Source organism: Scyliorhinus torazame, chromosome 2, assembly GCF_047496885.1.
Source record: "Scyliorhinus torazame isolate Kashiwa2021f chromosome 2, sScyTor2.1, whole genome shotgun sequence".
Taxonomy (NCBI): domain Eukaryota; kingdom Metazoa; phylum Chordata; class Chondrichthyes; order Carcharhiniformes; family Scyliorhinidae; genus Scyliorhinus; species Scyliorhinus torazame.
The window spans coordinates 351,856,149-351,871,172 of NC_092708.1; the positions used below are offsets into that span (position 1 = coordinate 351,856,149).

Genomic DNA, 15,024 nt, shown 5'->3' on the forward strand with positions numbered 1-15,024 from the left:
GATTACCACAACTTGCACCAATAAAATAATGGTCAAATGATCTTACAGCTGTTAATTTTGCAGTAGAACCTAATGAACTGGGTTGTTAGTTTTAACTAATTTTAAGATGGCTCGAAATATTTAGACAAGTTGCAGAATTTTCCTGGTTTAAAAACATTAACCTACAATAAAACAGACCCTTTTCCCACATGACAGGATACAAAATAAAATTGGTAACAAATTGGTCATACCAAGAAACAAATTTGAAGCATACTAAAATGAGGCCTCAACTACAATGCAATAATATCCTAGTTTAGAAAACAGCTCAGGGAGCCAAGTTTTTATTCCTGTGATGTGTGACCTCACTTGAATACAACAATTTTATTGTTTTGGCTTTCCAAAATCTCTCACATCTCTTACTCTCTGCACATTAGTTACACATTTACATTTTAGACAAAATGTAAAACACTTTGCGCACTATCATGCTACAAAGCACATATACAGTGATTAAATCATAATAATAATAATCACTTATTGTCCCAAGTAGGCTACAATGAGGTTACTGGGAAAAGCCCCTAGTCGCCATATTCCAGCGCCTGTTCGGGGAGGCCGGTACGGGAATTGAACCTGCGCTGCTGGCCTTGTTCTGCATTACAAGACAGTTGTTTAGCCCACTGTGCCAAACCAGCCCCAAGAGCAGTGTGCAAGAGCCCAAGTTTTTCCACAGGAAAATCACTGCCACTGTACAAAATAAAAATTAATTCTAGTTTGTTTTGGTTCATTTGCAGAAATAAATTTCATATCCTAGTACGTCTTGCAGCACAGAAAAAAATAAAACCATTAATGTTTTATTGTGTCAGCTTGGCTTTGTGGTACAAGCTGAGTCATAAGCCCATTGGTCAAACGCAACAGGAAAAAAAAGAGCATGGTCCATAATGGTGGTACTGTAACATGAATCTAAGTTCAAGCATTGAAAATTCTGCTCAATTGATCTTTCATTCCTGTAAACTGAACCAATAGTAAAAAGGTTTCTGTAGCAACAATCACAGGTCCCTTGGCCAAACAAAATGTTTCCATAGCAAAACCAAAGCTGCAGAGCTTTAAATTTACTGCTTTCATTATGTAAATCAAGGTCAGAGAAAATACCTTTGGAATTTATTCAACTATTCTATGTTTTGTCCTGCAATATTTCTAAGTAACTTCGCCTGTTTACTTAATCCAGTTGAACATTTTTCAGTCTGCTAAAAAGTCAGGGTAAGAAAAAGAATGCGCCTCAGAATACCAATACAATGTTTTATGTCGAATTGATCTTCAGCCTTTTATCTGGGATTTCATCCAGCATTAGGATATTAAACTCATGTCATCAATTTTGCACTCAGCTTTCACATAACAGAATTGAACAAACAACGTTAAGGAGAAAGAGACAGCTTTTAAAAAATAAACTTACTACCTGCTGTTTAGCTCAAGATCATCATTTTAACCAACTTTTATATTGCCCAGCTAAATGTTATTTTATTAAAGCTCCACTGTACTCAACATTATTTTTACCATGGACCAGCAACTTTTACCATGGACCAGCCATTTACAAGAGTATATCGTGCAGTAAGTCACCAAATATAATTTGTTTGGTCTTAAAGGTGTGGGCTACAGTAGCAAAGTTGCATTTCATGCCCAATCACATAGAAGATGGAGGACCATCTCTTTAGACCGCTGCAGCTATTAGGCCAACAGTGGTCCCAATGACATTATGAAGAGACTCCAGGATACTTCAGTCTGGATACTGGAAATAGGATGAAGTGTGAGACTTAAGAGATGTTGACATTCAGATATTGCTGCTATTGCCAGTATTGTGATGGAGAGCCATAGAGGAGGGTGGTGAATTATTGCTGTGCATACAGTGCAACCACCGTATATTTTTGCAGAGTCTATGGGCTGGAGGTGGATTCAGCAAACTGCTTTGTCCGGTGGGTTTGAATTGTGGGTGTTGTTATGGCTGCACCCATCCAGATGAATGATGAGCATTCCATAACACTCCTGGCTTGAATACTGTAGATGATAGATGGAGAAGTCAAAAGGTGAGCACCTAATCACAGAGTGCCCTCTACCAGAGTGTTGTAGTCATATTCTGGCTGGTCAATTTTGAGTCTCGAGACATTAATTGGGGGATCAATGTGAAAGTTATGGGGAGAATTCTGACCACATATGAAATGCAAATAATACCAGTTCAAGCATAGGTGCTGTCCAAGCATAGCTTTGTAGGTGGCATGGTAGCACAGTGGTTAGCACTGTTGCTGCACAGCGCCAGGGACACGGGTCGATTCCCAGCTTGGGTCGCTGTCTGTGCGGAGTCTGCACGTTCTCCCGTGTCTGCATGGGTTTCCTCCAGGTGCTCCGGTTTCCTCACAAAAGTCCCGAAAGACTTGTTAGGTGAATTGGATATTCTGAATTCTCCCTCAGTGTACCTGAACTGGCGCTGTAGTGTGGCGACTAGGGTATTTTCACAGTAACTTAATTGCAGTGTTAATGTAAGCATACTTGTGACACTAATAAAGATCACTATTATTCAGAGCCTGCAGTAGGTTAGGATGAGCTGCTTAATTATGGGGAGAACTGTGAAAGGAAATTAACACTTTAGACTCAGTCAACTGCATCACACCTGACCTTATAAGGGAAATGTTATTGATAAAACGAATGAAGAGAATTGAACCAAGGGGACTTCCCTGCAGCACAACCTTGAGGTTGCAATAATTGTTATCTGTCTGTGGTGATCATGTTCCTTTGCATTGTGTGTGTTGTCAGCCACTGAAGGGTTTCCTTTTGATCTCCACTGAGCTCACTTTGGCTAGGGCTCCTTGATATGATACTCGGTTAAATGGGTCACATTGTGATCCAAAAAGACGAGGTGTTGGGTGTCTTAAAAAATATTAAGGTAGATAAGTCCCCAGGGCCTGATGGGATCTACCCCAGAATACTGAAGGAGGCTGGAGAGGAAATTGCTGAGGCCTTGACAGAAATCTTTGGATCCTCGCTGTCTTCAGGGGATGTCCCGGAGGACTGGAGAATAGCCAATGTTGTTCCTCTGTTTAAGAAGGGTAGCAAGGATAATCCCGGGAACTACAGGCCGGTGAGCCTTACGTCAGTGGTAGGGAAATTACTGGAGAGAATTCTTAGAGACAGGATCTACTCCCATTTGGAAGCAAATGGACGTATTAGTGAGAGGCAGCACGGTTTTGTGAAGGGGAGGTCGTGTCTCACTAACTTGATAGAGTTTTTCGAGGAGGTCACTAAGATGATTGATGCAGGTAGGGCAGTAGATGTTGTCTATATGGACTTCAGTAAGGCCTTTGACAAGGTCCCTCATGGTAGACTAGTACAAAAGGTGAAGTCACACGGGATCAGGGGTGAACAGGCAAGGTGGATACAGAACTGGCTAGGCCATAGAAGGCAGAGGGTAGCAATGGAGGGATGCTTTTCTAATTGGAGGGCTGTGACCAGTGGTGTTCCACAGGGATCAGTGCTGGGACCTTTGCTCTTTGTAGTATATATAAATGATTTGGAGGAAAATGTAACTGGTCTGATTAGTAAGTTTGCAGATGACACAAAGGTTGGTGGAATTGCGGATAGCGATGAGGACTGTCTGAGGATACAGCAGGATTTAGATTGTCTGGAGACTTGGGCGGAGAGATGGCAGATGGAGTTTAATCCGGACAAATGTGAGGTAATGCATTTTGGAAGGTCTAATGCAGGTAGGGAATATACAGTGAATGGTAGAACCCTCAAGAGTATTGAAAGTCAAAGAGATCTAGGAGTACAGGTCCACAGGTCATTGAAAGGGGCAACACAGGTGGAGAAGGTAGTCAAGAAGGCATACGGCATGCTGGCCTTCATTGGCCGGGGCATTGAGTATAAGAATTGGCAAGTCATGTTGCAGCTGTATAGAACCTTAGTTAGGCCACACTTGGAGTATAGTGTTCAATTCTGGTCGCCACACTACCAGAAGGATGTGGAGGCTTTAGAGAGGGTGCAGAAGAGATTTACCAGAATGTTGTCTGGTATGGAGGGCATAAGCTATGAGGAGCGGTTGAATAAACTCGGTTTGTTCTCACTGGAACGAAGGAGGTTGAGGGGCGACCTGATAGAGGTATACAAAATTATGAGGGGCATAGACAGAGTGGATAGTCAGAGGCTTTTCCCCAGGGTAGAGGGGTCAATTACTAGGGGGCATAGGTTTAAGGTGAGAGGGGCAAGGTTTAGAGTAGATGTACGAGGCAAGTTTTTTACGCAGAGGGTAGTGGGTACCTGGAACTCGCTACCGGAGGAGGTAGTGGAAGCAGGGACGATAGGGACATTTAAGGGGCATCTTGACAAATATATGAATAGGATGGGAATAGAAGGATACGGACCCAGGAAAGGTAGAAGATTGTAGATTAGTCGGGCTGTATGGTCGGCACGGGCTTGGAGGGCCGAAGGGCCTGTTCCTGTGCTGTACATTTCTTTGTTCTTTGTTCTTTGTTGTCTTGATAACAACAGTACCTGCTGCCAGCTCCCCTCTGGCATTAGCCTTTTGTATCCCTATGTGGATCATGGGCATAATGAGGTCGGAATAGGGTTGAGCCTTGGTGTGGTTACGAGTGAGAGTTTCAGCTTAGGACCACTACTGATGATTCCTTTTTTAAAAAAAAATTCCAATTAAGAGGCAATTTAGCATGGCCAATCCACCTCATAATTGAAGGTTCTTTGTTTTTCTGCCTCCGTAGATAGTTCAGGCAGCCCTCTATTGGGCCCCCCTCCACCAACACCCCGACTCCCTCCCTCCCCACCACCCTCCTTTCCCCTCTCTCTCTCTCTCTCCCCCCCCCCTTCCGTTCCCTTCTGTTGGTACAGAGGTATCCCTATGTATCTCCAGCGCAAAGTTTAGTGCTTGTACCATTTGTTTTTTGTACAACTGTATTGTGAACTGTTTTAATAATCAGAGTATCCTACCCCCCCCCTCCCCATATGTTGGTACTGTGGGGAGGGTACCCTGTTTCTCCAATGCAAAATTAGTGTTTGTACCATTTGGCCTTGTATAAATTTTTTACTGTTTTAATAAAAAGATATGGGCAATCCACCTAGACTGTACATCTTTGGGTTGTGGGGTGAGACACACCCACACAGACATGGGGAGAATGTGCAAACACCACATGGACAGTGAACCGGGGCCAGGATTGAACCTTCCATCATATTTCTGACTTGTGCCTTGTAGATCACTTGCATTATTATAAAGCAAATTATTCAATACCCAAATATGTTCTATTTCAGACCAATTTCCACTACGCATGGCCCCCTAATTTTTATATATGTTGCTCAACAGCCTAATTTTGCTGAAGCATGTTCTAGGCTACATCTTCCATTGCCTAGGAACCAAACAAAGATAATTACCAGACAAATAAGATTGGTAGTAAAATATAACAAGGTAGTATTTCATGCGTGGCTTTATTTTGAAAATTGTTGCAATTATTCAGGAAGGCAGTTGATTGGTGGATAAAGCAGCTCCATTATGAATGTAGAGACGACAAGTAATAAAATCAAATAGCATGGAAATAATGAGCCGGGAAATAAAACAAATGTCCCCATGCGATTTTAGTACAATGCCAGAAAATCTCAAACAACATCTTACCTGAGTTTGTCAGATTAGATAAGTTATTCTCAAGATTTGTACTGCTGACATTAGGCTTTCTGGTAAAAAACACATTTTCAGTGGCTTGCAGCATTTGACTGGTCCTTAGTTTTGGAGACAGCTGAACATCATTGAATGATTGAACCTACAAGGAAAAAAGTTACAATGTTAAATTTGTTGGAAAGACAATCCAAAGATGGGAATTTTTCAGATCAATTTTTTTAGCTAGTCTCAGAAAAAACTTGTAACCTTTAAAAACTATCCAATATATATTCCAATACTCGTCTCAGTTCCTCGATTGACAAGTGCATTGGCCTGGAATTTGCTGCTGTCATAACTGTGAAACTGTTAATGCTCGTCATTATTGTATCACAGCAGTAATTTGCGACGTCCACACATCCACAGTTAAACACAGAAATTTGGAAGCTGGGGTGTACTGTTGCAATTATTAGGCATGAGAGTGAGGTGGATTGAATTATTATCACTGCCCCCTCTTCCACCCGTGACAGTGGTAATTTTAATTTCTAATTTAATTTGTTTACTTTGTACTCATTCCCTTGTTGAAATGGGATGTTTCCCAAACCCTGGTTAATTGGAATGTTAAGAGTAACTCCACAGCAACTTTAAGGTGAAACAAAACTAGAATTTATTAGCACATTCAAAATCTGAAGAGATGGATTGTGACACGCATTTACACTTGCAAGCATACAAGGTTTAGAAAGGTAGAGAGAGATAAAGTTACAGAGTGTGAGTTACCGGGAAAAAAAATCAACGTCATTGCCATTAATTCACGTGAGTAGAGTTAAGTAAAGTAAGTCAATATCTAATTAAGGTTCTTTTAGGTGGCTTTGTCTGGCAGAATTCCTGATCTTTGTCCTAGGAACCTGGTTGAAGCGGTTGAAGATGCAGCAACGTATTCTTGCATTCTGGAAAGTAGTTCAGTCTGTAGGAAATATACAGGATTCTTTCTGGAGATCTGACTTTGAGAGAAATGGAGGTCTGAGGCAGGCTGCCAGCCTGAAGTTCGTTTTCTCTTCTCAAGTTAACTGAAGGCAGAATCCCAAAACTCTTAACTAAAACAATTCAAACAACTCATGTCTCGGCCATGTCGCAGGGTGGTTTTGGGTTGAGCCATACAGCTAACAATGGGCTTTGCGGACCCTCATTAAACCAATTGGATTTTGAGCAGAAGTGCAAACCACGAGCACACTGTTGGAGATGAGGAGTTTCAATCGCTCTGCCTTTGTCCAGAGTTGGTTGGTACAGATGTCTCATCATAGAATCATAAAATCGCTAGTGCAGAAGGAGGCCATTCGGCTGATCGAGTCTACACCAACTCTTGGAAAGAGCAGCCTACCTAGGCCCACTCCCCACCCTAAGCCCGAAGCCCCAGTTAAGCTGCACATCTTTAAACACTAAGAGACAATTTAGCATGGTCAATCCACCTAACCTGCACATTTTTACACTGTGGGAGGAAACCGGAGCACCCGAGGAAACTCACACAGACATGGGGAGAATGTGCAAACTCCACACAGTCACCCAAGGTTGGAATCAAACCCTGGTGCTGGAATGTTCATACAATGCAAGGGGTGTCATATTCCACGATGTTGATAATTAGCCTATGTCCATTTTTAGAAACAGTATTTAAACAAGAGAATATGGATGAGAAACCATTCTTTTCACACATTCTGATGACATAACCTACACAGATGTGAAAAACACAGAATTAATGACTGAATGTGAACTTCAATGTTTTATGCACTATTGTCACTGTAAAAGCCTTGTTGAATGAGGTGTAGCGGTTATTAATAGTGGACTAAGCCAACATCTCTGGCCCTCAAACTAATTTTATATAAGTATCATTCCCTTCATTCCATATTTTCTCACAATTGTAATCTTTATTTTGCTTTCTATAAAATGATTACAAGTGAATAACAATTCAGCTTTTTACTTCCTGGTTTGTTCTGAGGAATTGTTCAAGGTAATTAGTGTCATAATATCCACTCATGTATATAATGAGTTGCAGACAGGGAGTTATTGACTCACAGGATGACCAGTAAGCACACAACACAGTGCAGCCAATCACCAGACAGGACACTACCACTATAAAGCCAGAGGGCACTAGGTTTCCCGCTCTCTCGGGACCCAGCCACTGAGACAGTCAGAGTCCACGAGCTAGCAAGTGCAAACACCATGCGTAGCTAGTAAGTCTGGCCAGGCTACTACAAGATCTCTAGTCAGTTCAGTATAGTGTCGATCCACAGCTGAATATGTACATGTTCTATCGTAGGATAAAACAGTGTTGGATCTTCTCCAGTGTTAAACGTCTGTTTCTAGCTTCCCAGCATCGCGTGCAGTCCACATCGAACCTACCTGCCTAACACATCAATTAGCTGCTCAGCCTGCTTGCTGGTTTTACTGCTGCTGACTGCCACAGATCCCCTACAGATGGCACCAGATTGAAAGTCATGCCAGAATAGCAGAAATCAGTGCTTCCACTAAATCTTGGCGCAGTTTCCAATTCAGTGGTGAACGCCTTCCTTTATCACTAACTTAATGCCCTGTATTTTGTGATTATTATAAAAGCATTGCAGTTACATCATATTCAGCTTTTTCCCCCTAAATCACTGCAATACTTTCTCCAAATGAACATGTTGGGAGGTATTTTCCACGGTGGTGGAGGTGTGCCACCATTGGCCGGTAGGGGGATTTTCTGGCCCTGCCTATGTCAACGGGGTTTCCCGTTGAATGCGCCCCTCACCACTGTTAAACCTGTGGTAGGGTTGCGCCATCAGGGGGACTGGAAGATCCAGCCAGGGTGAATGGCCTGAAAGATCCACCCGTTATTTACTTTAACAAAACAAAAACATGTGTAATCACTAAATTTTAAATATCCAATGATACTAATGAAGAAATATAGTGCCTATTAGTCAAAAGTGAGCCAAAACAAATTCTGATTCTAATTTGATCTGCTAGAAAGATAAAAGACAAAAAGAAATCTTGTGCTGGTGCCTTGGACAACATTTTTCAATATTATGTTTCAGGAAACATACAAATTAAGAGTAAGCCATTTGGTCCTTCGAGGCTGCTGTGCAATTCAATAAGATCATGGCTGATCGGATTGTTGCCTTAACTCCTTTCTTTCATAACCACTGTAACCATTTAACGACCTTGTCAATCAGGAATCTGATTCAGCCTTCAAAATATTCAATGACTTCCGGTGTCGACATGTAGGAGGAGGTCGCACGTTAGGTAGCTCCTGCCAGAGTCCGTGGTTTTAGGCCCTGTTCACCCGATTTCTGGAGTGAATTTGTAAGCAAACTCGTCCCAGTTGAGACTTGGTTATTAAAGGATGTCCAAGAACCAAAGAAAGAATATTGGGAAGAAAAGTGCCAACGCTAGTCCGTTGGCAGAGTCAAGCACAGTGCAAAGTGCATTGGGAGGGAAGATGGCAGGGGTGGCAAGCTCACCAGGTGGGGCCATTCCTATTAAGGTGGATACAGTGGCAGAGATTATGGCGGCTGAACGCAAATGGCGGCTGAACGCAAATGGCACTTTGAACGACGAGGGAGATGCTGGAGACTCTGAAGCAGTCGGTGGAGGACTCACGAGCCCCAATAAAGGAGATACTTGAAGGAAGTCAGAGACGGTACGGTGTGAGTCCATTGGCACGGTGTTGAAGGGGATGAAGGAAGCACTGTCAAGGCACAGTGACAAGCTTGCCTCGTTGGAAGCAGAGTTGAAGGTGGAGGACAGGGATAAGGGTTTGAGAGCGAAGGTCGAGGATGTGGAAAGTAGGTCGCGGCGGCAGAACCCAAGGATCATGGGGATCCCTGAGGGGTTGGAGGGCCCGAGGCTGACAGAGTACTCTTTGATGATTCGATGATATTTACAAAGTTGGTGGTGGAGGTAGGGCAACATCCCCACCCCCTCCCCCACCCCAACCACTTCGAGTTGGATAGGGTCCACTGGTAGCTCTGGCCAAAACCACAAGCCAGTGACCCATCAAGAGGTGTGATGGTTTGTTTCACAGCTATCAGATGAAGGAGAAGGTTCTGAGATGGGCCAAGCAGAATCAAGCGGTGAGGTGGGATGGTGAGAAGGTGTGCAGCAGCACTTTACAAGAACAGAGTGCATTTTGGAGTGGTCTACCCGGCAAAATTGAGGGTCACGCTTAAGTCCAGGGATCACTTCTTTGACACAACAGAGGAGGCGGAGGTGTCCATGAAGGCTGAAGGATTTGGTGCAGGATTCTTCGGAAACCGGCGGGGCAGACAACTCCAGCGCGAAGGACTGGCGTGAACCATTCGTCGTCGGGCCGCCCCGAAGGTGCGGAATCAGCGCCGGAGTGGTTTGGAGAATCCCTCCCTTGGACTGAAGTGAGAATGGTGGAAGAGGAACTTTGCTGCTGTTGTTGGGATGGGTAGGTTTGGGGAAATTGTTGTAATAGGTCTTTTAATAATATATATTTATTTGGTTTTTAACATTTTATACATAAATCAAAAAATAAAACAAAACAACACCCCCCCCCCCCACTCTACCAACTAACATACCAATAGCTCAATAAATAGCTGCCCCCTACACCTATCCTCACTCCCCCAAGTGGCGGTCACCAACTCTTTAAAATTAAGAATAAATAGACCCCCATCTTTTGTGGAACCCTCAATCGTCCCCCTCAAGGAAAGCTTAACCGTCTCCAAATACAGGAACTCCATCAGCTCCCCAAGCCATACTGTCTTCCACACTAACAGGACTGAAACATCTGCCCCACTCCCGTCTGCAGCTCCGAAGTCCGACATTCAATTCTGGCTCCCAGGGGACTAGGCTCCAAATCCAAGTTCAAGATCAACGACATGGTGCTGAAAAAAGACCCACAAAATGTCTTCAACTTTGGGCAGACCCAGAACATATGTACATGGCTGGCCGGACCTCTCCCACACCGCTCCAAGTGTCGTCCACTGCCTCAAACAACCAGCTCAACCTCAACCTCGTCAGGTGCGCCCTTGAACTGTATTAACCCCAGCCTCATACACAAGATTGGGGCATTCACCCTCTGGAACACCTCACACCTGAACCCTTCCTCCAATGTCACCCACAGCTCCTCCTCCCACTTGGCCTTAACACCGCCCCCAGCACACCATATTCTCCACCACAATCCTCCCATAAATCGTCAAGATGATTCCCACCCCCCCATCCCTTCCAACGTCATCACCGACAACACCCCCTTCAACAACGAGGAGGGAGGTGTCACCAGAAACGACAGGAAAGCCTTCCTTGCAAAGTCCCGCACCTGCATATATCTAAAGGCCTCCCCTCGCGGAATCCCAAACTTCTCCATCAACTCCTCCAAACTCACAAACTTCCCTTCCAAACGTAGATCCTTCATTTCCATCACCCCCGCTCCTCCCCAAAACCTAGCATCCAGTCTCGCCGGTTCAAACACATGATTCTCCCGAACCTGCATCAGCTTCAACCCCACCCCCAACTTAAAACGCTGATGAAATTGCTTCAAATCTTCAACATGGCTATCACCACCGGGCTACCCAGGTATTTCCCAGGGGCAAACGGGAGCAGCACCGTTACCAGCGCTCGCAACCCCGCCCACCTACAAGAGCCTGCCTAAATCCTCACCTACATTGCCTCTGGATCCCTACTCCAGCTCTGCACCTTCTCGGCGTTTGTAGCTCAATGGCAATACATCAGATTCAGAAGAGTGAAACTCCCCTACTGTCGCCCTCTCTGAAGCACCATCTTCCGAATCCTCGTCACCTTACCCGTCAATACAAATGACAAAATCAATCATTCCACCCCCATAAAAAGGCCTTCGGCAAAAAGACTGGCAACCACAGGAATAAAAATAAAAACCGGGCAAGATATTTATCTGTACCGCCTGCTAATGTTAGGGGGAGGCCTTGACCCTACCCTCCAAGCTCGTAAAATTCAATTTACCAAGTTGGGCCCAGTCCCGAGCCACCTGCACGCTAGGCACCTGAAATGAGTAGCCGCCACACAAAATGGCAATTCCCCCAAGCCAGCTCCCGCACCCGGAGAGGAAACCAAAAAGCACTCGCTTTTATCCAAATTCAATTTGTGGGCGGGATTCTTCGGAAACCGGCGGAGCGGCAACTCCGGCGCAAAGGAGTGGTGTGAACCACTCCGGCGCCGGGCCGCCCCGAAGGTGCGGAATCCTCCGCACCTAGGGTGTAGGCCGGCGGCCGGCGCGGAAGGGGCTTGGCGCTGCGTTAACTGACGCCGAAGGGCCTCAGCCAGCCGGCGCGAATTGGCACATGCGCAGGAGCGCCAGCGTGTGCTGGCGTCATCCCAGCGCATGCGCAGGGGGGGGGTCATCTCTGTGCCAGCCATCGCGGACTGTTACACCAGCTGGTGCGGAGGAATAGAGTGCCCCCACGGCACAGGCCCGCCCGCGGATCGGTGGGCTCCGATTGCAGGCCAGGCCACCATGGGGACACCCTCTGGGGGCAGATCCCCCACTCCCCCACGCCCCCCCCCCCCCGAAACCGCCCATGGAGCCAGGTCCCGCCGGTAAATATCCGGCGTAACATACGGCGGCGGGACCGGCAGAAAACGGGCAGCCACTCGGTCCATCGCGGGCCGGAGAATCGCCGGGGGGGTGGGGGGGCGCTGCCAACGGCACCGACCAGCGCAATTCCCGCCCCCGCCTAATCCCCGACGCCGGAGAATTCGGCAACCGCCGGGGGCGGGATTCACGACGTCCCCTTGGCGATTCTCCGACTTGGCGGGGGGGTCGAGGAATCCCGCCCTGTAGCCCAAAAAGTCCCAAATCGCCTGAGAAGCCCCATTACGTCCCACACCTTGGGACCCGAGTTGAAATGTACAACAAAATGTCGTCAGCATGCAGGGACACCTTATGCTCCACCGTCACCCCCCCTTCACTAATCCCCTCCATTTATCCGAGCTCCTCAGAGCAATGGTCATGGGCTCTATCGCCAGCGCAAACAGGCACCCCAGTCTCAATCCCCTCTGCAGCTGAAAATAACCTGTGTCCACCTCATTTATATGCCAAGGTCCCAGATTCGCTTCCCGGCTTGGGTCACTGAGTGTGCGGAGTCTGCACATTCTCCCCGTGTCTGCGTGGGTTTCCTCCGGGTGCTCCGGTTTCCTCCCACAAATCGTGCTGTTAGGTAATTTGGACATTCTGAATTCTCTATCACTGTATACCCGAACAGGTGGCGGAATGTGGCAACTAGGGGGTTTTCACAGTAATTTCATTGAAGTGTTAATGTAAGCCCACTTTGACAATAAAGATTATTATTCTGAACACTCGCCTTTGATTCCTTATATAAAAATGTGATCCATGCCATAAACTTAAGGCCAATCCCAAACCACTCCAACACCGCAAACAAATAACTCCATTTGATCACCCCTTCTCCACATGCAGGGCCACCACCACCTCCAGCTCCCTCCCTTCTGTTGGAGAGAGCACCACATTTAACAAGCACCACACATTCGAGGACAACTACCTGCCCTTTGCAAACCCGGTCTGATCCTCCCCAATCACCTATGGTGGGCACTCCTCCAACCTCAGGGCCAACACTGGAGATCGTTCTTATAAAATCTCCCCCAAAAATTGGGTGAAAAGGACCAAAAACACGAAAGCTCTAGCGGGAGCCACCAAACGTTCAACCTCCACCTACATGTCGCCACCGGACGTTCCTGTTGTAATTGGTTGTGTGTTTTCTTTTGTTTAATTTTTCTGGGGCCCCTTATTCTCTCTGTACATAGCTATTGTCAATTTAAATTATGTTTGGGATTGGTTCTTTTTGTTTTGGTTGCTTCTCTCCTTTACTTGAGGTTCCATAGGTTTGTGAGGGCATATGGACATGGAGGGGATTAGCAGTTGCTGGGGTGGAGTAGGAGGCGGGGGAGTTTCGATACTTTGAGGTGGATGGGTTGGGTGTGGGGGTTTCATTTATTGTTTGTTGTTCACCTGGGGGGGGGGGGTGCTTCGCTAGCGAACTGGAGTTCGCTAGTGAACGGGAGATGAGGTGGGCGGGAGGGGCAGCAGCCTGCTGAACCTGTTTTGGCAGGTTTTGACGTGTCCAGGTGGCGTGAATGGTGGGGGAAAGGGGATAGCAGAGAAAGGTGCCATTCCAACATAGTGGTTGGGGATTTCTGGGAAAGGGGACAGGTGGGATAGTTTGCTAACGGTGACTAGGGGTTGTTATTTGTCCCATCTGAATGGGTGGGGCTGGGTGCCATCTTGGGTGGGCTCTGGTTTTTGAAGTTTGGTGTGGGGATGGGAGCATCCCTCGTGGTGGTGATGGCAGAGTTGAGAAGAGGTTGAGAGACCCCCAATCTGTTTGGTGATGTGGAATGTACGGGGATGGGTGTCCCGGTAAACTGGGTGTGAATTTTTGCTAACTTGAAGATTCTGAGGGCTGGCGTGGTGCTGTTGCAGGAGACCCACTTGTGGGTGAAGGAGCAGGTAAGGCTCTGTAAGGGTTGGGTAGGTCAGGTGTTCCACTCAGGTTTTGATTGTAAGGCCCAGGGGGGTAGCAATTCTGATTAATAAGAGAGTTCGGTTTCAGATGGAGATGGTGGTGGCAGATCAGGGAGGCAGGTAGGTCATGGTCACGGCATTTTTCGAGGACAGGTCAATGGTTTTGGTGAATATATATGCTCCAAATTGTGATGATGCAGATTTTATGAAAAGGATAGTCGCGGCTATTCCGGACTTGGATACGCGCCAGTTGATTTTAGGGAGAGATTGGAATACAGTCTTGAACCTGCAAGCCGAAGTTGTTGATCCCTTCGGGAAGAGTGTGCGCGCACGCGTGTGTGTTTTTTGGGGGGGGGGGGGGGGGGGAGAGAGGGGGGGGGAAAGAGAGAGAAGGGGGGGGGGGTCGAAGGTGTTGGCAGCGTTTATGAGACAGATGGGGCAGCAGAGCTGTGGCGCTTTTTACACTCGGGGGAGGGGAGGAGGTTCTCCTTTTCACTGGTACACAAAGTCTACTCACGGATCGATTTCTTTATAATGGGGAAGTCCAGGTTGCCAGGGTGAAGGATGCGGAATATTCTGCGATTTTTATCTCAAACCGTTGATGGGTCTCTGTGTCTATTCCTTGTTAATCCCCAAATAACAGAGATTCAGGCTGTGCTTTTTGGCAAAGTTTTGTTGGACTTTATTTGTCAGCTATGTCTACTGGTAAACCTTGGTTACAATACAAACTTAGGTCAGATTGATTGTCTTTAGCAAATACAGTAGTTGAGTTTAAAATACAATTACCGATCACGGTGATTCTTTAAATCATGGTACACAGTACAAAATTACTGATTGATTTAAACAAAAGATAGATGGCAATTTAGCAAAAGCAAGCAAAGAAAATGAGTTTCACAAATATGTA

The 15,024-nt window shown here is 46.1% G+C and overlaps 1 protein-coding gene across 5 annotated transcripts in view; it reads right to left on the reverse strand.

Annotated features, from left to right (window-relative positions):
* Positions 1-15,024, reverse strand: part of LOC140403423 (TOG array regulator of axonemal microtubules protein 1) — a 212,718-nt gene that overhangs the window by 141,189 nt on the left and 56,505 nt on the right. For all 5 annotated transcript variants that reach the window (XM_072491358.1, XM_072491356.1, XM_072491343.1 and 2 more), the window contains exon 2: positions 5,639-5,783. In XM_072491358.1, coding sequence (XP_072347459.1) covers positions 5,639-5,783 — 145 coding nt within the window. The remainder of the gene's footprint in view (positions 1-5,638; positions 5,784-15,024) is intronic.